This window comes from Scomber scombrus, chromosome 22, assembly GCF_963691925.1.
Source record: "Scomber scombrus chromosome 22, fScoSco1.1, whole genome shotgun sequence".
NCBI classification, from domain to species: Eukaryota; Metazoa; Chordata; class Actinopteri; order Scombriformes; family Scombridae; genus Scomber; species Scomber scombrus.
The window spans coordinates 13,583,131-13,605,479 of record NC_084991.1 but is presented as its reverse complement, the minus strand read 5'-3'; the positions used below and the strand labels follow the sequence as shown (position 1 = coordinate 13,605,479).

Genomic DNA, 22,349 nt, shown 5'->3' with positions numbered 1-22,349 from the left:
AAAAAAAAAAAAGCTGCATTTTTTTATACTGTAGCACTGTGGTGTTGTACTTTGGTCACTACAAGTATAATACATTACCAGAAATACAGTGACAATGTCCTATTCTCATTACCTTCCTGTTACAGTGATGTGGTTTTGGTGCTGCTGTACTTATAAGATTGACCAAACACATTTTACCATGACATTTTTAATAGGACTACTTTCTGCAACAGCACATAATTGTATTTTGAGTTCTCAATTATTTTTAAAGCTTGTCAGTAGATTGTCATCATATGTTGCGAGCTTCAAACCATTCCCCCCCCCTCCCCACAGCTTTATATTAAGTTAAGGCTAAACTCCATTAAGGCAGAACGGAGCCTCATGGTTGACACGCTGGCCTATAGAGGAGCCTCTATCTCCTCCAACATGACATGGATCCCAAAATAGATCAGTGGCAGCACCTCATAATAAGTAGCAGGAATTGCCCTGACAGTCCCAAGACAATACACAGTCCCACAGCTCCATAACAGTCCAGTCTCATAGTAACGCAGCAACAATAAGTGCAGTGATGGCGCACTTTGTTTGTCATAAAACTGATAGGAATAACAGAGCGGACGTTCGGACTCGTGTGATGAAACATGTGTTACAGAGAGCCAGTAAACAGAGGAAGAAGCTGCAATCTAATTTCATGCTTTGATTCAGGGTGGCAGCAGTTTTCAGGCACTTTATTGTAAATTATAAATAAAATAAAAAAAATCCTTTTCATCAGAGCTTAGAGAGAATGAGAAAGTGAGAGAAATATTTTAGACCATACGTCTAAAGGAGAAATGGTGGAAGTCAGAACAAGTATTTAGATGCTTTACTTAAGTAAAAGTACCAATACAACAATGTGAAAATACTCTATTACAAGTCAAAGTCCTGTATGGAAAATCCTACTTGAGTAAAAGTACTGCAGTAATATGAGTGATGTAGTATGCAGTATTACAGTAAAAGTACTGCAGTTTTATGAGTGATGTAGTATGCAGTATTACAGTAAAAGTACTGCAGTATTATGAGTGATGTAGTATGCAGTATTACAGTAAAAGTAGTGGTTTGGTCCCTCTGAATGATATATTATTATATATGACATCATTAGATTATTAATAGTGAAGCATCAGTGTTAGATCAGCATGTTACTGTTGTAGCTGCTGGAGGTGGAGCTAGTTTACACTACTTTATATACAGTTAGCTAGTTTAGTCCAGTGGTTCCCAACCTAGGGGTGGGGCCCCTCCAAAGGGTCAGCAGATAAATGTGAGGGGTGGTGAGATGATTAATGGGAGAGGAAAGAAGTTTGGGGACTTTTTCACTAATCTTTGATTTTTGGTGAAATATTGGATCACTTGAACATTTATTGAAATGAAAGCATGTGAGAAGTTTAAAGGGAAAAAAAATCACTATTTGGTGGAGCTGTTAACAACTCATAGACATCTGAAATGTGAGCCTGACTACACACTGCTTATTGTAAAAAAAAAAGGTTGGACACCACTGTTTTCATCTTTAACAATGTGTTTTATTTTAAAACTCAACTCAACTCAACTTTATTTATATAGCACTTTAAAACAACCACAGCTGAAACAAAGTGCTGTACATAAATAGATAAAACAACAAAAGCTTGTTGCAATAAAAGCAATAAAAGCTTGTTATATTATCAGTTGTGTCAAATCTTCATCTGAAAAGTAACTAAACCTTACAAATAAATATAGTGGAGTGGAAGTATAAAGTGACATAAAATGGAAATACTGAAGTTAAGTACAAGAACCTCAAAATTGTACTTAAGTGAAGTACTTAAGCGTAAATGTAAGTAACTACGCGTAAATGTAGTTACTTTCCACCTCTGATCAATGATCATTTTTTGTGGGTTTTGTGGATTAAACTTATTAAACTTGTCTACTTTTTCAAGCAAAGCTGAAAAAACTAAGCTACACTTGGTGTTTAGATCTGTTGTTTCATCTTTCTATTTTAGTTACAGTACAAATGGAAAAATGTCATAAAACAATGTTCACTTCTTCTGTGTATTTTCTTGGAAATTCGACTGAGTCCAGGCACATGGGCCCGCTGACAGAAACCTTACAGGTAAGTGAGCTGGGTTTTTTTTGTTGTTGCTCATTTATCAGCTAAGAGCTTTGTTTGAAAAGCATCTCTGTTGCCAAAAAGGCTGCAGAACTGAGAACAAAACCCCTCAGCTTGAGTGTTTTGATATGAGGATTTAACATATGACGTTTGATAGATATACAGTCGATTTGTTAAGGATATTTTGGAATTAAAGCTACTTGTATCTGATCATTTTTATGTCTACTTAGCAAAAAGGTTACATGTTATGACTTATATTACACTGATTGCATGATAGTGTGTAAATTTAGTATGATTCTTGAAATCATTTACAGTTTGTAATTGCATAATGCAGACAGATGTTTCCCTGCAGGGAAAGAAAGTACAGAAAGTCCAACTTAAGGTCAGTAATGACTTGATTAACCTTATGGCTCAGTGTAACGAAGTGAAAAAGGAGGCCGACAGATGTGGCCTGATGTTATGATGTCTGCCCGGCCGGCAGATTAAACGCAAATTACAATAAAATAAATTACTAGAAGCAATAATAACGTGACAGAATCATTATGAGGGATCTGACACACATGAACAGAGCATATGGACTGTGTCTGTGTGTGTATGTGTGTGCGTGTGTGTGTGTGATTAGTGTTAGAGAGCGAGATAATGACACTGTGCATGTGTTTGTGCATGTATGCTCACCCTCTGCCCTACTTTCTGACTGATGATGCTGCAGAAAGGAGGAGGAGAGGGAATATCCCACAATGCCACACTGCTCGTCCCATGGGCCAGACGGATGGATGGATGGATGAATGTATGGATAGATAGATATACTGACACAGATAGACAAACATACAGATGTATGATGGATGTTGCAGTTAGTTGTGGTGCTGAACACACTGAAGGTGTTTGTTGTCGCTGCCCTCACAGTTTCTAAACCCCGTGTCAAGTCAAACAGCATCAAATTAATGACTTCCTTTCACATCTTTGAAAGTAAAAGCTTTGTAAAAAAGGGCTAAATTTGATGTTTGCTGGTTTCAATGTTTTATTGTCACTGTAACACATATTTTTACATGTAAAGAAAGAATAGGATATTAAAGAAGCACAAACACACAAAGTATGGGAATAAATTACCAAATTATAATAAATACTATAATAATAATAAGAAAGAAGACAGTATAAATCAATTTAAATACATTTTTTGGTAATAGTATGATCTGAATAATAAAAAGTGGATTGGTAATTGGCTTTAATGATGCTCCTGCATATTTTACCCCGGTCAAAATTATGAGTCAAAGTAAGTTGTCATGTTGGAAGTATTTTAGTTGATATTATGCTTACACCATACATATTCCTAAATAGGTGGCTAAATAGGGACTTCCACTGCTCATTTTTACCCCTGAGTTATACATTTTTAATAAATATTGCTGTAAAACATGACAATTAGCCAAAGGGTTGTTTTTCAACTGTAGTCCCTAGACTGGTGTTACAAAGTCACCCCAAAAAAAGAAAGTAAGAATTAAAATAAAACAATTAAATTTTCTAAGCATTCATATTATCATTGTTGGGGAGTAACTAGTTACATGTAATGGCTTTACAGCAATTTAATTACAAAATAATTGTAAAAGTGTAATCTGTTACAGTTACTGAGAAAAAATATGTATTGTAATAATATTGAATTACAGTTACTTATGAAAATGTTGATGTTTACAAAGGGGGTTACACCTGAAGTCAGGCCTTTAAGATTTTGCTTAACATGTTACTGTATGCATATATTGCTGTTTTCAATTCTTTCAAATAAATATATCTTTATATATTTTTTTAAATACATCATGACGTGGGCTTAAATGGTGTCACAGCACCAATTAATCTCATGCCAGACTTTTGACTTTTTTCATCAAATATCTTTATTTTATATTCCAAAATCTACATTAACTAATGAATACATTTCTAAATGAGAAATACATCTTGCTTTGTAAGAAATGATCTCCCTTATAAATCATGTCAGTATCCATGAAAAACAGCTGAACTTAGATTTTGGTGAGTACACTTACCCCAAACCCAACATTCATCAGAAAATTATAAAAGTAATCAAATGTAATAAGTTACACTACTTTGATTAAGTAATTGAAATAGCTACATTACTTATTACGTTTTAACATTGGGTAACTAGTAATCTGTAACCTAGTAGATTTCAACCCTGCATATTGTTAGTGCAAAGTAGAGTTTTTCTGCAGTTATACATTCAACATTAGGGTCGGCTTTTATTTTGAAATGCAATCCACTTCCTTCACCTTCCCCTGGTGACGTCGGAGGCTTGACGTACAGCAGCTCGCTCGTCTTCAGTTTGGTTCAGGAGGAGCTCGTGAGTTGCAGTTCGATCTGTTGTCAAGGCGGTTGCGCGTTCTCCTGCCGTTGCTGGCCGCAGTACTTAAACGGGCGGTGGAACGGTTAAAAAAATCACAACTGTCAAACTGTTGGGAACGTGGCCGCCGCTCCGGTCCCGTTATTCCTCCCCACCCACCGGCATCCGTGTCCCCTCTCAAACCGGGGGGTAGAGAGGGGGTCCAGCGCGGCGGGAGGGTGAGACACTGAGGAGGGAGGAGGAGGAACCGACCAGCATGGACCCCCAAGCGAAGGACCGCACCACCAACCCGACGGCTCGGGGCTTCAGCGGTCGCCCGGCCTCTCTGGGAGCCGACGGGGGCGACTCGGAGTCCGGCGCCGGGTCGGAGGAGGCTGCCGTCGGCTGCTGCAGCGACACGTTCAGCAGCCTGCCCGACATCGAGCATGAGACGCTGGAGGAGAAATTAAGAACACTGGCGTTCAGAAAACAGACGTCGTATCGGTGAGTACAGTGGGGAGGATGCTGGTGCAGGATACAAGTCAGTGAAAGGATATAATGGTTGTGTTTATTCATCTGTTTGTGCGTATTTTTTTCCTATTGGTTTGGATCATATTCTTGTGGCAGTCATGCATTTTCGTTGTATGCTATTGTTAGGATTGCATTGCATTGTAAGCTAGAGGAAGCTTACAGGACATTAGAGATTATTGCATTAGTTTTTAATAGATAAATGCTCATATAGCTACACATGTTGTGGTATGGTGTTAACAGCCTCACTGCATGGCACTGATACACACACACACACACACACGCACACACGCACACACATAAAGCAGTAGCAGCATTTGAGTCCATGACAGTGATGGATGAAAACATTTTTTTATACACAACAGTGATGTAGTCCTGTTGTATTGGGTGTGGGGTGGGTCTGATTTATGGTGTGTGTGCTTCTGTGTGTGTGTGTGTGTGTGTGTGTGTGTGTGTGTGTGTATGTGTGTGGTTTGTATGTGTGCATGTGTGTTTGGTCTCTGGCCAGTTTTCACTATCAGCAGCAGCTGCCAGTCGCACCAGGGTGTCAGGCTGCTGCTGGCATTCACACACACACACACACACACACACACACACACACACACACACACACACACACACACACACACACACACACACACACACACACAATCACACGCACGCACACACACTGACACAGTAGTTTTAGTTGTCAGATGCCACAATCCATCTATCCATCCATCCATCCATCCATCTATCTATCTAACTCTGTGTGTGTGTGTGTGTGCGTGCGCGCGGCTGTACATAATCTGCATTTGGAGGTCAAATCAATCATTTTAACTTGCCTGTGTGTGATTGACTTGTTTGTGTCTGATTTGGGGCACTGTGGTAGAAGATAAATCGACCGTTTATGTATCCAAAACAGGCAAAAATCCCAACCCTAGCTGCCTCAAAGCTTCAGCGCGGAGAAGACAAGTGGATATTTGTAGAGCCGTAACAATTAGCTAATAAGTTTAAGGCTGTTTGGTTTATAAAATAGCAGAAAATGGTGAAACATATTCAGCAACGCTTCCCAAAACCCAAGATGACATCTGATGAAAAGTTCACAACCCCAAAGATATTCAGTTTACTGTACTGGAAGACAACATGAAGAAGAAACATGCAAACATTTTGCTAATCATATAATTGTTTTAATCAATGTATTAATGAGAAAAATGTCAGATATTTGCTAGTTGCAGCTTCTCAAATGTGTGGATTTTAAACTTTTGATAGTAAACTGAACATTTTTGGATTTTGGACTGTTTATCAGACATTTTAACACATCACCTTGGACTTTAAGTAGTGTCTTAAAGTCCAACAGGCATTTTTTTTACTGGTTTCTGCAGTAAATAATGAATAGATGAATCAATAATGAAACTAACAGTCAGTTACAGCCTTAAATATTTGTACATTTTGACTCATCTTCAGTCTTGTGTTGTCTCTCTCCATCCTTTTGTGTAAATTTAAACAATATGTTTCACAAAAATACATTTAATAATTAGTGAATTAAACCCCATTTAATATGTAAGCTTCACACATAGCCTTTTATTCCACCAATAATCAACAACAACCTATTCATGTCAAATATGCCACATGTAAACACGTTAAAACAGAATAAATAAACTCATTTTTTTGTTATTACTTTTCATTTATGGCAGATCTGTAGGCTTTTTTGTTTTGCTTTTTTACACATGATTGCTCACTTGAGTTACATGTAAGGCGAAGACGTTACAGCGGGAGGACTCGCCACTATTTCACTTTTATTGTATTATGATTTATGAGGGAGGGGGGACTCTTCCTTCTCCTTCTCCTCTGGGGGGGAGGACACACCATCTTTGGTTAAGTGAGGTCTATCCAGGAGTTTGTGCCGCAGCTGGTTCTCCCAATCTTATAACTGCAGGAGTAAAAATGTCGCTGAAAATAGTCAAAAATACAGCATTAAACTGGTAAAGAACTGGATTCAGACTCATAAATACTTCAATAAACTGGTAAAGAACTGGATTCAGACTCATAAATACGGCATTAAACTGGTAAAGAACTGGATTCAGACTCATAAATACGGCATTAAACTGGTAAAGAACTGGATTCAGACTCATAAATACAGCATTAAACTGGTAAAGAACTGGATTCAGAATCAAAAATACGGCATTAAACTGGTAAAGAACTGGATTCAGACTCATAAGCCAGCATTAAACTGGTAAAGAACTGGATTCAGACTCAAATACAGCTTTAAACTGGTAAAGAACTGGATTCAGACTCATAAATACAGCTTTAAACTGGTAAAGAACTGGATTCAGACTCATAAATACAGCATTAAACTGGTAAAGAACTGGATTCAGACTCATAAATACGGCATTAAACTGGTAAAGAACTGGATTCAGACTCATAAATACGGCATTAAACTGGTAAAGAACTGGATTCAGACTCATAAATACGGCATTAAACTGGTAAAGAACTGGATTCAGACTCATAAATACAGCATTAAACTGGTAAAGAACTGGATTCAGACTCATAAATACAGCATTAAACTGGTAAAGAACTGGATTCAGAATCAAAAATACGGCATTAAACTGGTAAAGAACTGGATTCAGACTCATAAGCCAGCATTAAACTGGTAAAGAACTGGATTCAGACTCAAATACAGCTTTAAACTGGTAAAGAACTGGATTCAGACTCATAAATACAGCTTTAAACTGGTAAAGAACTGGATTCAGACTCATAAATACAGCATTAAACTGGTAAAGAACTGGATTCAGACTCATAAATACGGCATTAAACTGGTAAAGAACTGGATTCAGACTCATAAATACAGCATTAAACTGGTAAAGAACTGGATTCAGACTAATAAATACAGCATTAAACTGGTAAAGAACTGGATTCAGACTCATAAGCCAGCATTAAACTGGTAAAGAACTGGATTCAGACTCAAATACAGCTTTAAACTGGTAAAGAACTGGATTCAGACTCATAAATACAGCTTTAAACTGGTAAAGAACTGGATTCAGACTCATAAGCCAGCATTAAACTGTTAAAGAACTGGATTCAGACTCAAATACAGCTTTAAACTGGTAAAGAACTGGATTCAGACTCATAAATACAGCTTTAAACTGGTAAAGAACTGGATTCAGACTCATAAATACAGCTTTAAACTGGTAAAGAACTGGATTCAGACTCATAAATACAGCTTTAAACTGGTAAAGAACTGGATTCAGACTCATAAATACAGCTTTAAACTGGTAAAGAACTGGATTCAGACTCATAAATACTTCAGTAAACTGGTAAAGAACTGGATTCAGACTCATAAATACAGCTTTAAACTGGTAAAGAACTGGATTCAGACTCATAAATACAGCTTTAAACTGGTAAAGAACTGGATTCAGAATCATAAATACAGCTTTAAACTGGTAAAGAACTGGATTCAGACTCATAAATACAGCTTTAAACTGGTAAAGAACTGGATTCAGACTCATAAATACAGCTTTAAACTGGTAAAGAACTGGATTCAGAATCATAAATACAGGTTTAAACTGGTAAAGAACTGGATTCAGACTCATAAATACAGCTTTAAACTGGTAAAGAACTGGATTCAGACTCATAAATACAGCTTTAAACTGGTAAAGAACTGGATTCAGGACCTTTTTATCTGGATGAACTCTGACATCAGGAATCTCACAAGGGCTACAACGATTAATCAATCAATCAATTAAGTGGCTTTATCATTAGAAACATGAATCTGCAACAGTTTTAATGACTGAGTCACATCCAAAAGAGAATGATTATAATAGTTTTTTATAAGAACATTGTTCTCAAATGTGAGGATTAGCTGTTTTTGTTCATCATGAATAATAATAAACTTTGAGTTTTGGGCTGTTTGTTGCACAAACACAGCAATTTGAAGGCATTCATGTGAAACAATCCTTTTTTGTCGGACTCAACATGGTATTTCAAGACTTTTGGCTATTTAAAGATGTTTTTATACACAAAATGATGAATCAGTGAACAATAATAATAATTTTAAAAAGTCACCACCAGTTTAACTCATAATAAAAATAATCATTACTTATATTTTACACATTGGGGGGGAATCAAATGTTCCACCGTGTCAGCCTCCGTTCTGCAGCTCGTTAATTCAACACGCTCACATGTGAATGGCTTCATAAGAAAAATCTGGATTAATTTAATTTGGAGACAATTTGGCTCAGATGAAAATGCCGCCACTGTTTTTGCTGCTACTGACAATAAAAATAAATAACAACAGGAGTCGACACATTGAAGTTGCATTTTTATGCATTTCATGGTCTTTTTAAAAAGTTTTTTTGGGCCACAGTGGAATTAAATCTTTTGTCTTTTATTGTGTTAATTTTAAACGTTGAAGACAGTCTGATTCCTTTTTAATTACACTGAATAAATATTAGTCTGCTCCCCCCCCCCCCCAAGTGTAGCTTTTACATCTTTACAGTGGCATATCTCGGTGTTGTTTTGACCTTTGACCTTCTCGGATGAGGCTGCGGATATGTACAAACCCCCCCCCCCCCCCCCCCCCCCCCCCCCCCCCCCCCACCCTCACTCTTCCCACCCCTCCCTCCAGTGAAGGAGGGTAATGTGTGAATCTTCCTCTCTTTGTGGAAGAAGAAGAAGGTTAGTTTGCATAGCTTTGAAGTGGCCAGTGCCAAGAAGTGAATCACCATATGTGGCAATATGAAAGAGCGAAATGATGCCGTCAAACATCAAAGGCTGCAGCGTGTGTGTGTGTGTGTTTTTACGGAGAGAGTAATGCACGTGTAACATATCTGCCAGACATTCGTCACACTTTGTCTGTTTGTGTGTGTTTGTGTGTGTGTGTGTGTGTTCCCAGAATAATGTCCCTCTCCTTTTATCTATTCTTAGACTTCTCACCCGTCTGCCTGCATGACCTCAGTGTGTGTGTGTGTGTGTGTGTGTGTGTGTGTGTGTGTGTGTGTGTTAGAGTGTGTGTCATGCCCACCAGTTAGTCAGCAAACCATTTAAGAGACTGTAAGACACTTTATATCAATTAGCTCGTCCACCAGTGAGACGACTCGGCTCTGTACAGTAAGTGAGTTAGTGAGTCAGTAACTTGTTTTTCCAGCCACTTCCTGTCTATCTGCTGCCCCCCCCCCTCCTCGTTGGTCAGTCAGCATCCCATTTTAAAGTATTTTTTCCTAATTTTGTCCAGATTGTAAACCATGTTGCTACCCGACCCTACAGTGGAAAATGACATGTGAAAATTATTCTTTTTATTTACTTTGATGTTACTAGGCATCTCATTTGCACCTAAGTAAACATTTCCACAAATCATTTTACAAATATTTTGTATATTTTGTATTTTATGAGTTGTATCTCCACGAGGATACGTTATTAAGGTATGAAAAATGTATAAATGTGTGTATGTCCTGGTTTACGTTGCCTGTTTTAAGGGTTAATATTTAACAATTAATATTCAGGTGTTGTGGGCGATGTTGTAAATCAACGAGCAGTATTCATTTAAGGCAGGTTGGCTTTTTTTGTTTTACATGATTTTTGGAGCTGCAACAATTAGTCGACAGAACATTTATAGCCAAAAAGATATAAATGATAAATAAAATGATAAATTATTAAGGTTTTAAGGTTAGGTAAGGTAAGGTAAGTAGGTACTGAGAGCTTTGTGTCTGAGCATCCTTTTAAATATGTTACGCCCTCTCTGCCTTTATGTTAGGGAGTCCGTGACATATTATACAAGTGCGCAATGTTCCTGGGATTGAACAGTAAGGCCAGTATCAGTCTTTTTAGTGGGAGTGGGAGGCACTGGGAGCTGTGGTGTTGTACAGTCTGATGGCTGAAAGAGTCCACAGACAACTCTCCCTGGTTCCAGCTTCTTTAATGATAATAATAATAACAATAACAATAATGCATTTTATTTAAAGGTGCCTTTCAAAGCACTCAATGACACCTTACACAGATAGACACACATAAAACAATAGCAACAGTACATAAAGCAATATATATCAGCTAACATTGATGTGTGGAATTTAACAAAGATAAACAACTTTTTTTTAATAAAGTGCTTCACATAGAGGAAAAAACACATTAAAAAAAACTAAAGAAATCATAATAATAATAATAATAATAATAGTGAGAACAGCACAAACCTAAAACCAAACCTTCTTAAATGTGAATTTTTCCAGTCCCCCCCCCAGTATTTCATGATCCAGCTTCAGATTTAGACAACTGTATTTATCCCAGTAGGGCGATTCAGTTCCACATGAATAAAAACTCAGTCTAGCAAACAGCGTTCAAGCATCAGCATGCCGGTGACAACAGATCAACATGTGGGTACACAAGAAAAACACACAAGCAGGTGATAACAGCACAAAAATGATACAAATCTGAATGTATTTGGCCTGTTTTCTGTTGATCAGGACACAAAAAAGACACTTTATATACTATACTATATCTATATGTACAGTATCTATATATTACAGAGCACAGTCTAGTCAATAATGACAATAATCATTGATGAATTTTTGCTTTGGTGCCACAAAATGTTTGGATCTGTAAGGTGGTAATTTTCTGAATTAGCCCAAAACAGACAACCTCCTGCTGGGATCCACCTGCTGCGCCAGGTGTGGACGTCTATAATTAACTCCACCTGTGTGTATTGATCGTTACATTGCCAGAACACACACTGAAGAGGGGTTTCTTGTCCAAAACGTTTATTACAGTAACAAAAAAAAAAGTCAATTTGGAGCGTTATCCTAGTCTTTCTTTTTCTTTTCTTTTATTAATTACCACTTTAAAGATCCAGCAGCCAGTTTTTGTGTTAATATTGTGGAGTTGATTATTGATTATTTTCCCAAAAAACAGACTTTGTCCATCAACAGTTACTCAGATAGTTATCCAGTAAATATATCACGATACATATGTGTGATATAACATGTTATAACACGTCCATTGACTTTAATGGGACACCTGTTGTTTGACGTAGGTGCCATTTTTCTTCCACTTCCACTTCTACTTCTACTTCTTCTTCTTCTTCTACTTCTTCTTCTTCTTCTACTTCTTCTTCTTTTTTTTATTATTTAAGTGAGTAAGGGTCTGGGCACAATATATATAACCTTTCAAAATAGTTATCAATCCTTCTAGAAATTAAATTAAATGAATTTGTTCCACTTAAATTGCCAAAAACCACAAACATCAATAAAGTCACATTCAGTTGTCATCTCAGGTTTTTACTCAAGTACTTTCTACACAAAAGTAGGAAAAATACTCAATAAGTGTGATAAAAATTTTGATTTTTAATTGAGTTTACACATGTAAAACAAACACCTCAATGACTTAAATCATGTTTTTTTGTTGGTTAATTTAAACAAGCTTTGCCCAAACCACAAACGTTCATACAACCACACTCAGTCGTCATCACAGGTATTATATTATCCTCACTCACCCAAGTTTATACACACATTTGATACTTATTTGCTGGTCTTCTGTAGCTTCACATTAACCATTAGCCACCAACAAAAGCACCTGAAAAATACATTCAATAGCTTCTTAATAAGTGCCATGCAAATTAGATTTTAAGTGAGATTGATATTAGGTTGAATCTCAAAGTCCAAATAAAGTACCAACTTACAAACCAAATACTCAAACTGATGTTGAATATAACAAACAGCGTACTCTTTGCACATGTAATACAAAAACCTTGTTGACTTAAATCGTGTTATTTTTGTTAGTTAATTAAAATGAGCTTTGAAACATATATTTGGATCACAAAAGTAGAAGTTGTAACAATACATTATGTTCATATCGTGACATTATGACTCCTTCATGGTGTTTATTTGATAATGAGTTGAAATAACTGAATCACAGTGAAACAAAGTGCCAAACACAATGGCGTAATCTCTTTGAACAGCAAATCGGCTTTAAGCAGAACTTAAATTTGGCAGAGATTAGCCTCCAGTCGCTGTTTTCAACAACAGTAAACACAAAGTAGAGTCGAGTAGAGTGCAAAACTTTTTTCATTGCATTTATATCTCCTGCTGTGAGTTTCCCCTATGAGTTGTGTTAAATTTTAAGGTGTGGCGAGCTGCTGTTTCCTATCTTTTGGTTTGTTTGTTCGTCTTTTTTTTTTTTTTTTTTTTTTTGGCGTCTCAGCTTCTTCTTTTCAAGCTCCAGCTATGTCACCGCACACTCACCACCACCATGTGACAGTTAACTAACGGACTTTAACACAACTACAAGCCTCTCCGCTACCTGTGCTAAACACCGGGCTGCACCCCTGACCCCTCCGAAAAGCTGCCAACATGACCTCAGTTGGTCCAGGAGGGAGAAAAATAAAAAATAAAAACAAAAGTCTTTTCTGTTTCGTCATGTGGTGAGATTTCAAACCGGCGCTGGACGTCGTGGGAAACGGTGCAGAAACAAACTGCCACAGGACAGGATGTCGTAACATTATCCCTCCACTATTTACAGCCCACTTCACAAACAGCAGATCACAATAAGTACTTGTCACACTACTACGGTCCAATATACTCCCAATGTGTGTGTTTTCCCCATATTAGTATACAGTAAGGAGGGGTAGGAAGAAAGAAGAAGAAGAAGAAGAAGAAGAAGAAGAAGAAGAGGGAAAACACATTTTAAAAAAAGATAAATGTATCTCATGTTGCTACCGCTGTGTTCCACCTGCAGGGGTAAACAGTGATCAAAGGCCTTTCATCATCTGACGCTAGCAGAATATAAAACTCTCTATTCAGCTTTCAATTAGGACAAAATACAGAGAAAGAGAAGGATGAAAACAACAGAGAGACAGAGAGAGAGAGAGAGAGAGAGAGGGAGAGAGAGAGCGGAACAAAAAAAGCAAATGTTTGAGACAAAGTCGAAAGGTGTGTGGCCGGCTTTTTCGAGAAGAAGAGGAAGCATGAAAAAGCAGAAATAGAGAAGAGAAGAAAAAAAAGACAGTGAGGCAGATGTGGTGGTGTTACCCAATAAAGAACTGATGCAAGAAGAAGAAGAAGAAGAAGCAGCCGTAAAGAAGTCAACCCATCCGCCTCTAAAAATAAAACAAGCCTCTGATAACTTGTACGACATCCAAGACTGGCTTCCGGTGTAAGAAAAAGGCATTTAAGGCAGCCTGCCCCCCTGCCCCTCCTCTCCACCCCCCAGTGTATTTTTAACAATGAACGTGTCAGCTGAACTCTCAGGGGTCAACCTTTAATAATGAAAAGCTCACACAAGTATTCTCCCATCTCATCAAATCTATAAAAAAACCTATAAAACATAAAGCTTCTCTAACCCTTACATACTGTTCAGGGTCAAATTTGACCCATTTTTTTAGATTTAAAAGCTGTAAAAAACTTCGTTAAACATTTCTTTTTAAGCAGACTTTTCTTAATGTGACACACAGTTTACAAACATGGAAATAAAATGCACCATTTAAAAAAAAATTGTGCAGCTGATACACATTTTTATGAATGTAAATGTACAAATTTGACTTGATTTGTTCATTCAACAAAAATTCAAAAATCAGCATTTAAACATGTTGTTTTCATCATATTCTATGAAATGTTCTCCTGGACCATAAAATAGTGATTGTGAAATACTTTCTTTCATATTTCTAAGCGTCCCTGCATAATTTGTGTCTCTATACATAAATTCAGAACCTCAAATCATTCATGAACGCCTCATCTGTCATTAATACATTGGTGATTAATCCTCAATGAAGCTTTCAGAGAGCAGAGAGAGTGTATTATTTAGTTTTGGGGGGTTTTTTTGATGGAGAAAAAATATTTACAATCACCTGATATAATCGTCCAACGTTATATAACACTGGAGAACATAACTCTTTCAATTAATGATATTAAATGTGAGTCAAACCATCAACAAAAATGTGTGCCAGCTGCACAATAACATTTGTAGAAAGTGGAAATATTTCTATTTTTTCTATATTCTGGGTCACATGAGGGTGAGTCATCAAATGTCTGGCTAAAAGGAAAGTTTTTAAGGTGTTTTTTTCTTCTCTTGAACATTAACAAAAGGGGTCAAATTAGACCCTGAACAGTATGTATGGGTAAAATGAATAAATGACAGCACACAGTTAGATTTAGAGAGTATCAGGTTTTATAGGCATTACCTTCAGGGCGCTTCATCTGTTTTTTAAACCTTGTGATTCGAGTTTTCACTTTGTTTTTATATAAACAATATAAACGGGTCAACAGCCTAAAGGAAAGCTTTTTTTTTTCTTTCTATTTTTCAGATTTAGAAACCTTTGTAATGTCACGCCGCTTACTGTAATTGTCCAACAGCGTAATACATCACAGTGTGCAACAGTACAATACAATAGCAGCAGCCTTCCCCCGGGAAATTACATCTGAAAGGCCAAAACAGAAATAAAATACTCATTATACACAACAGGGGAACGCACACACACACACACACACACACACACACACACACACACACACACACACACACACACACACAGGAAGTCGAACACACATTTTACTAGTTTGAAATGTTCACAGGTTAATTTACTGAAGCAACTGCGACTCATTTCTCTTTTTTTTTATAACTCGGTACAAAGAGAAGATTGAACAGTTTCTAGTTTCAAGTGTTTTGTATGAATCAAGACAATTCAGAGAGATATATTCAGACATTTAAAGAAGCAATACTGAAACAGACAAAAAGAGGCTATAAAAGAGGAACGTTAATGTGCTTCGCCAAGAATGACAAACTTTTGACGTTTTATAGACGTTTGGTCTGTAAAATGTCCGGTTCCTCTAAACCAAAAGTGATGCCCTTAAATGTCTTTTTTTATCCCGACTGACAGTCAACAACCCAAATATATTCAATTTACTGGCATAGAAACACTAAAAAAGATTTTTTTCATATTTTTAATGTATTTAAAAAGAAATCGACCGTCAAAATTTAAAATCAAAACTTAATATACAAACATACAAAGAGACACGTTGTGGTTTATCTTTTGTCTCGTTCTTAAAGTCACATGATTTTTTTCAATATTAAACCAAAACCACAATCTACCTCTTACCTTTTTAAAGTTCTGTGAGTGTCTTTAAACACAACCATAGAATACATGATCATACTGTAGCTGCTATGAACAGACTTGGCAGATGTGTTAATGAAAGAAATATAATAAATAACTTAATAAATGTTTCCTTATTATGTTGATAAAGACTTCATTTGGATAAGACAGGAGTATGTTATCTTTAAATGTACACTATGTGTTGAAATTAATGCATAACTCAACAGTCTTTCTTTGATTTTATAACTTCATTTTTCTGTCACTGTGCTGATTGTGGATTTCTGCCACTCTCCTTGTACTATCCTGCGCTCCTTTTATGTTTTATGTAGTGTGTGAATAGTTAAATCATTTATCTCTAGGTACAAGACACACTTGTGACATACATTTTTACTCTAGGGTTTATAATGTTAGCCTGTCGGTCGATCCTCCCACTTTGCTCCAGACTGAAATATCTCAACAACTATCAAACAGACCGCAATTAAATTTACTTCAGATGTTCACGTTCCCTTAAAGATACATTTTACTAACTTTGGTGATTCACTGACTTTTCCTCTCGCTTCACCAGCAGCTCAAACTTTTCACTCATTCAGTAAAAACATTTCAACACCTGCTTGATGGATTAGCAAAAAACACACGTGATCCCTAGAGACCACAAAATGACTGCTATTTCAACAGGCGCCATTAAACAGATTAAAAATTACAAAATACTTCAGTTTATGACCCAATATTTAAAGGGAATCTTTGCCAATTTTCAACCAGCTTTATATCATTATAAGTTGGGTAGTATTTGTTTAACTTCCCTCCATGCTTCCTTTAATCGTAGCTCCCTGTTCATTTGCCGCCAAGTTTCCAACAGGGGTCATTAAACGCGTCGACACTTGCTGGTTTATTCCCAGATAGTACTTCCTCTCCACCCTCCAGCTCAGTAAGTGGTGGTAATGCACCTATAACCTGGTTTCAAACTGCTATGAAAACCCAAAGGAGAGGACGAAAACTCAAAGAAGAAGGGTCCCCACTGCTCTATGGAGCAAGTACACTACTGACTTCAGCTTGCTGAGCCGTCTACTTTCAGTTTAGCTCTGCGGCTTAACTTGAATGAGGATAAAAGGATCTTATCGTGCATCTCTTTTGGACTTTCAATGGATCAAATACTGATACCCACTGATTTACAGACATCTCTTTCACAATGTAAGTCTATGTGAAAAGGTCTTTTTGGGCCTAATAGTGTCATGTGAAGTTGTAATTACAGAGGTCGGCTGCTATTGGCTTTCAAATTGGCTTCAAAGCCTTGAAAACAACCTGTCCACCACTCACTCTAGATCAGCCACCATAGCAGAAGGTTATGGCAAATGGTAAATTGACTGTACTTATATAGCGCTCTTTCTTTTACACTGAGCCACAGCTGCAAAGTTCCCATACATTTTTACCAATGTTACGGTTACATGAGCCAAAATACAGTGCGGAGGAAGAGGCCACATCCAAAAAAGTACCGGTAGCCTCACAGAGCTGCTTGGCTGTAAACGTTTTAGTGTTATTTAAAACTCTCTGCTCCCCCTTACGTCTACATTTTCAAGTGAATCTAACAGCTCAAATCAATAAAGAATGAGCGCTTTCACCTGAATACACTTATACACTATAGAATAGAAAGCTGTGCTCTCCTTTATGTTTTATACAAGTGGTGAATGTGTTGATGTTTTTTTTTTTTGTAGCGCGGTCTGTGTTAAATTCAGTGGAACATTTGGCTCGGGGAGTCCCGCGCAGCTTAAAGACACTCATGAATTTTTTAAACAAGACGATCAGAGCAACCAATTGTTGATGAAATAAAAGGCTCACTGACACAAATTTCCCCTCTCCACTCTCATCCTCTGAATTGTGGAACAGATACAGAACATGCATATTTATGACACTCTTTTTTTTCCCTCCTCCGTTACGAGGAGGAGGAGGAGGAGGAAGAAGAAGACAAGGAGGAGGAGGAAGAGTGTATGTTGTAAGGAAAAGACATTACAGCTCTTGTATGATTAAACCAGTGTGTCTGTTTTGTATGTTACCAGCTGTTTACTAAAAGTCTTCTTACGTTGATGCATTGTTTCAGTATCTAGAATAAAATAGGAAATAATTATTTTTGAGATTCCTATATATATATGAGGAAGCTGTTATATTAGCTAGTGATAAAATAATATATATGATATTCCTTTATTAGTCCCAGAATGGAGGGGTCTATTGTTGTTTTCAGTATGACCATTTTACCTTCTTTTGTTTGTTTGTTTTTCCTCTTTCACACATTCAAAGTAACATTTTCAAATCAAATCAGAGCTGCAAGTAACACGTATTTTTATGATTAATTACTCTCTCTAAACTTTTTTATATATAAGGTTAAACTATAAACATAGTAATTATACTAAAACCCTCAAATCGAAACATTTACAATTCCCTGTAATAGAGACAAGTATTGACATTTGAGAAGCCAGAGCCAGAAAATTGTTTCTGATTGATTTTCTGTATATTGATTAATCAGTTAATCAGTAGATCGTTTCAGCTCTAGATTGTGAGGAAGATAAGTGCGCTATTTCTTCCACTTAACTAGCCTTGTATAAAATATGCAAACACATCACTGCGTCACACTTTATCACAAAGTGATAAAACACTCCATTCAATGTTGATGAATTTCATTTTAAAGAGCAGTTTCCTTTATGATTTCTTCCTCAAATGCACTCAAAAACAGCCATTATGAGATTTGTTTTGTTTGCTTTTGACACTTAAAGGTGATTTTAGTTTCTTAGCTGACAGCGATGAAATCTGTAATTTACCTCACAGACATAATCAAATGACTATGCCTCCATTTTTTTTATAGAGCCTTTCATCTTTTTCCAAACTTCTTCTTTAGTCTCAAAGCTTTTTCTTCCATAATAAGGCAACCTGCACTATGTTGGATTAAAATAAGATATTCTGAAGCATTTATATATATAAACGTTTGTTATGTCTAGTGCTTTTTTTTTGGCTCAGTAAGAATCCCCTCCATAAAAAGTGTCTATACCAAATTTTGAACCACAGATCTGTTTAGAAAGCATCAAAAGTCGATGTGACTGGTCAATAAATGTGTGATTAAACCTTGATTAATGTTTCAGAGAGCAGAGAGAGTGTATTTGCTAGGTTTTACACCACTGATTTTTGGGAAGAAACACCTACTATCACATAATATCATGTCCTATTTTACCTAAGACATGAAAATATAACAAGCAATAATGATTTAAATGTTATTTTATGTAAAGCATTTTGGGCCACTTTAGGAAAAGTAATCAAATTTCAGAGTAAAAGACATTTGGGGTGTTTTTTTACAGCTCTCAAATTTCAAAATGGGTCAAAAATGGGTTAAAATGTCCTTTTCAAACATTGTCTATTTTGGGGTGAAAATGGGGTCAAACTACATATTTAGGGTTTGTGTAGGATCTCTCAGACTCTCTCTCTTTCTCTCTTTCTTTCTTCTTTATCTTTCTATACACATACTCATATTTTAGGCAGACAGACAGAGGCGGTGGTACATCCCTCCCTCCCTCCCTGACCTTCTTTGAATAACTCGGTTCCAGTTGGCTGCTGCTGCGTCTGTGTACGATACGCATATCCATCATTTTCTGCTCAGAAGAGAAATGATGATGTCTGTTTTAGGAACAGTAGTCAGATTTTTTGACTTTCTCACTCTCTCTCCCCCCCCCCCCCCCCCCCTCTCTCCCTCTCTCTCTCTCTCCTTTCGTGGCCTTTTTTAGGAGTGTTTCTGAGTGCGAGCGTAGATAGAGTAGAGTGTGTTATTTTGCCCATAATGCAGTGTGCAGAGGCATTAAAGGGGTTGGGGGGGGGATTGGCTGACAGGAGCCGCTCCTTATTAGTCGTCTGTCTGGCTTGTAAGAGGCTTTTCCTGCTTGGAAAAAGAGCCGAAAAAAAAGAAAGAAGAAGAGGGCAGAAGGCGAAACGGACGAGAAAAGAGAAGTGCACCTTCCTGATTTGAGAGAGAAGAAGAGGAACCTCGTTGAGGAGAAATTTTTTGGATTTGTCAATTACTTCCTTCTTATCGGGACACTTGTGTAATTGCCGGGGGGGAGGAGGGAGGGAGGGAGGGGGGTTTCTGCAAGACATTGACTTAATGTAGTGTAGTTTATCAGGACCGGTCTGCACCAGTTTATTCATAAATCCAATAATACCGTAAAAACAGTGTACAAGTCGCTGTCTATTTTGGGGGGTGTCATGCTGGGGAAAACACTTTTATATCAAAGGCAGGTTTATTTGAATGCACCTGTAGTTATTCATTTATAAACACATTTATTCAAGTTACTCCAAAACTTTCTCAGTTTACTTTTAATTGAAACCCAATCAAAACACACATATTACACCTGAAACTGTGTGTTGGGTTAATGGTTAATGGTAATGATTTGCTTTACTATACTCAGACTGGGTTTGGGTTTGGCTATGAGTTTCAATGAAACCTTTAAAATAAGACGGTAACTTTACATATTTGATACAGTGTGTACCTGTGTGTTTACTCAAGCCAAATAGACTACTGTACCCGAGTCACGCTTTTGCACATCGCGCTTCAACATCAGTCTGGTCTGTAAATACTGAAATACATTACAGCAACTCGTGTCCCGAAATACTTCTGATTAACACACAATCATATTTTTTAGTGTGGATGGCCCTTCACATACCTATAATCATACGCAGATCCAACCTCTCTCTGTATTTTACTGGTGAATAGGACACATACAAATGTGCAAATAAGCCAATAAACTTTTTTGAAAAATCAATTTGTAGAGGGCTGAATGATATATTAAACTTAACTGCTGTTTAAAAAGATTCATCAGATAAACTATTAGCTAACCTAGCTGGTGTAATGAAGTTAGTCTAACATCATCGACAGCAAGAAGACTGTCATTTCTGTAAAAAATGTCCAGTTTACACCATTGTTAAACAGCCTTTTTACGGAGCATCAGGTCAAAGTGTAGACCGTATTTCACATAAACTATTTTACTCAACAGTCTAGCGATTTTACTCATGTTGTGGAAGCTCAATCTCTGAAATCTGTGAAACAACCAGTCAGTGCGGTGCAGCTGGCTCCAGACAAGTATTACACAAAGTACAATCTAGTTTCTAAACCAGCTCTCCTGTTTCTCCCACTATCAAAGAAAACACTGTGTACGTTACAGCTTGATTAAAAAAAAACAGTTGATAATCTAGTTTAATGCCCCAAAAAGGGCAGCAGCATGAAACCTCGACCAGCAGAGACAGGCCTGCAGCTTTTTCATGCCAACATTCGAATTACAATCATCTAATCGCATTGAATTTCCTGTAATGCAATAAAAGGCTGTGATGGGGTTTGGGTCCGACCGCTCTGCCCCCCGCTGATTTATACACTGAAGGTGTCTGTTTACATTCCTCACATGTAAAGGAAACAGGCGCAAAAATAACCTCCATAAAATATAATGTGCACACACTCATCACATCTTTTAGAGGTTTCCCACTTGCAATAAATACAAAAATATAGAGAAAGGAACAATTTTACTGCTTTAGTAGTAAACATATAGTAAAAAAACAGCACAGAACTGCTATACCTGCTTAATTTTAAAATTGTTAATGAAGTTTAGAGTACTTTACATTTGACTGACAAGCTGATAATAAGACAGAAGAAGTGACGATGTAAAGAAAAGGAATAATAACGATGGGAGAACAAAAACAAAAGAACAAATTGAAAGGCAAAAATTGAGACCAATGCACGCAAGAGAAAGTAAGGATGGTAAAAATGTTCAGAAAATTTAAATAAAATAAGTAAGATTATTCAAAAATAAAATATTAAATAAAAAAATAAAAAATAAATTTAAAAAAAAGTTAAAATAATATAAAAATAAAATAATTACAATAATAAATAAATAAAATAATTAAATAAATAAGTAAGTAAAACAAGAGTGGATAAGTGAAAAGGTTTATTAAAAGTTAGATAAACAAAAACAAAAGTAGAATGAAATAAAAGAGATGAAGTTTAATAAAGCTTGACTAAAACTAGGCTTTAACAAAGTCATTGAAGTAATTTTTAAAGGTTATTCTGATTTGATTTGTTTCCTTTCGTTGCCTGAAAACAGCGTGTATAACGTGTTGGGATTTTATCATCGAGCACAAGCCTGAACTAGACACACTGAAACCCAAACGCTGTGTTTAAAATGTGACTGACTGACTGACTGACTGACTGACTGACTGACTGAACGGCTAATTGACCAAACAAGTGAGCGGACCGGCTTACTCTCTAGCTGTTAGCGAGCTTGTTTCTGAGCCAGAGGTTGCTGCATTTGATCCCCTTGTAAAAATCCAACCTGCTAATGTAACTT

General features: G+C 36.8%; 1 protein-coding gene across 1 annotated transcript in view; it reads left to right on the top strand.

The window, feature by feature from the left end:
• The first annotated feature begins 4,683 nt into the window (after positions 1-4,683).
• Positions 4,684-22,349, top strand: part of dgki (diacylglycerol kinase, iota) — a 94,223-nt gene continuing 76,557 nt past the window's right edge. The window contains exon 1 of the mRNA XM_062443406.1: positions 4,684-4,910. Coding sequence (XP_062299390.1) covers positions 4,684-4,910 — 227 coding nt within the window. The remainder of the gene's footprint in view (positions 4,911-22,349) is intronic.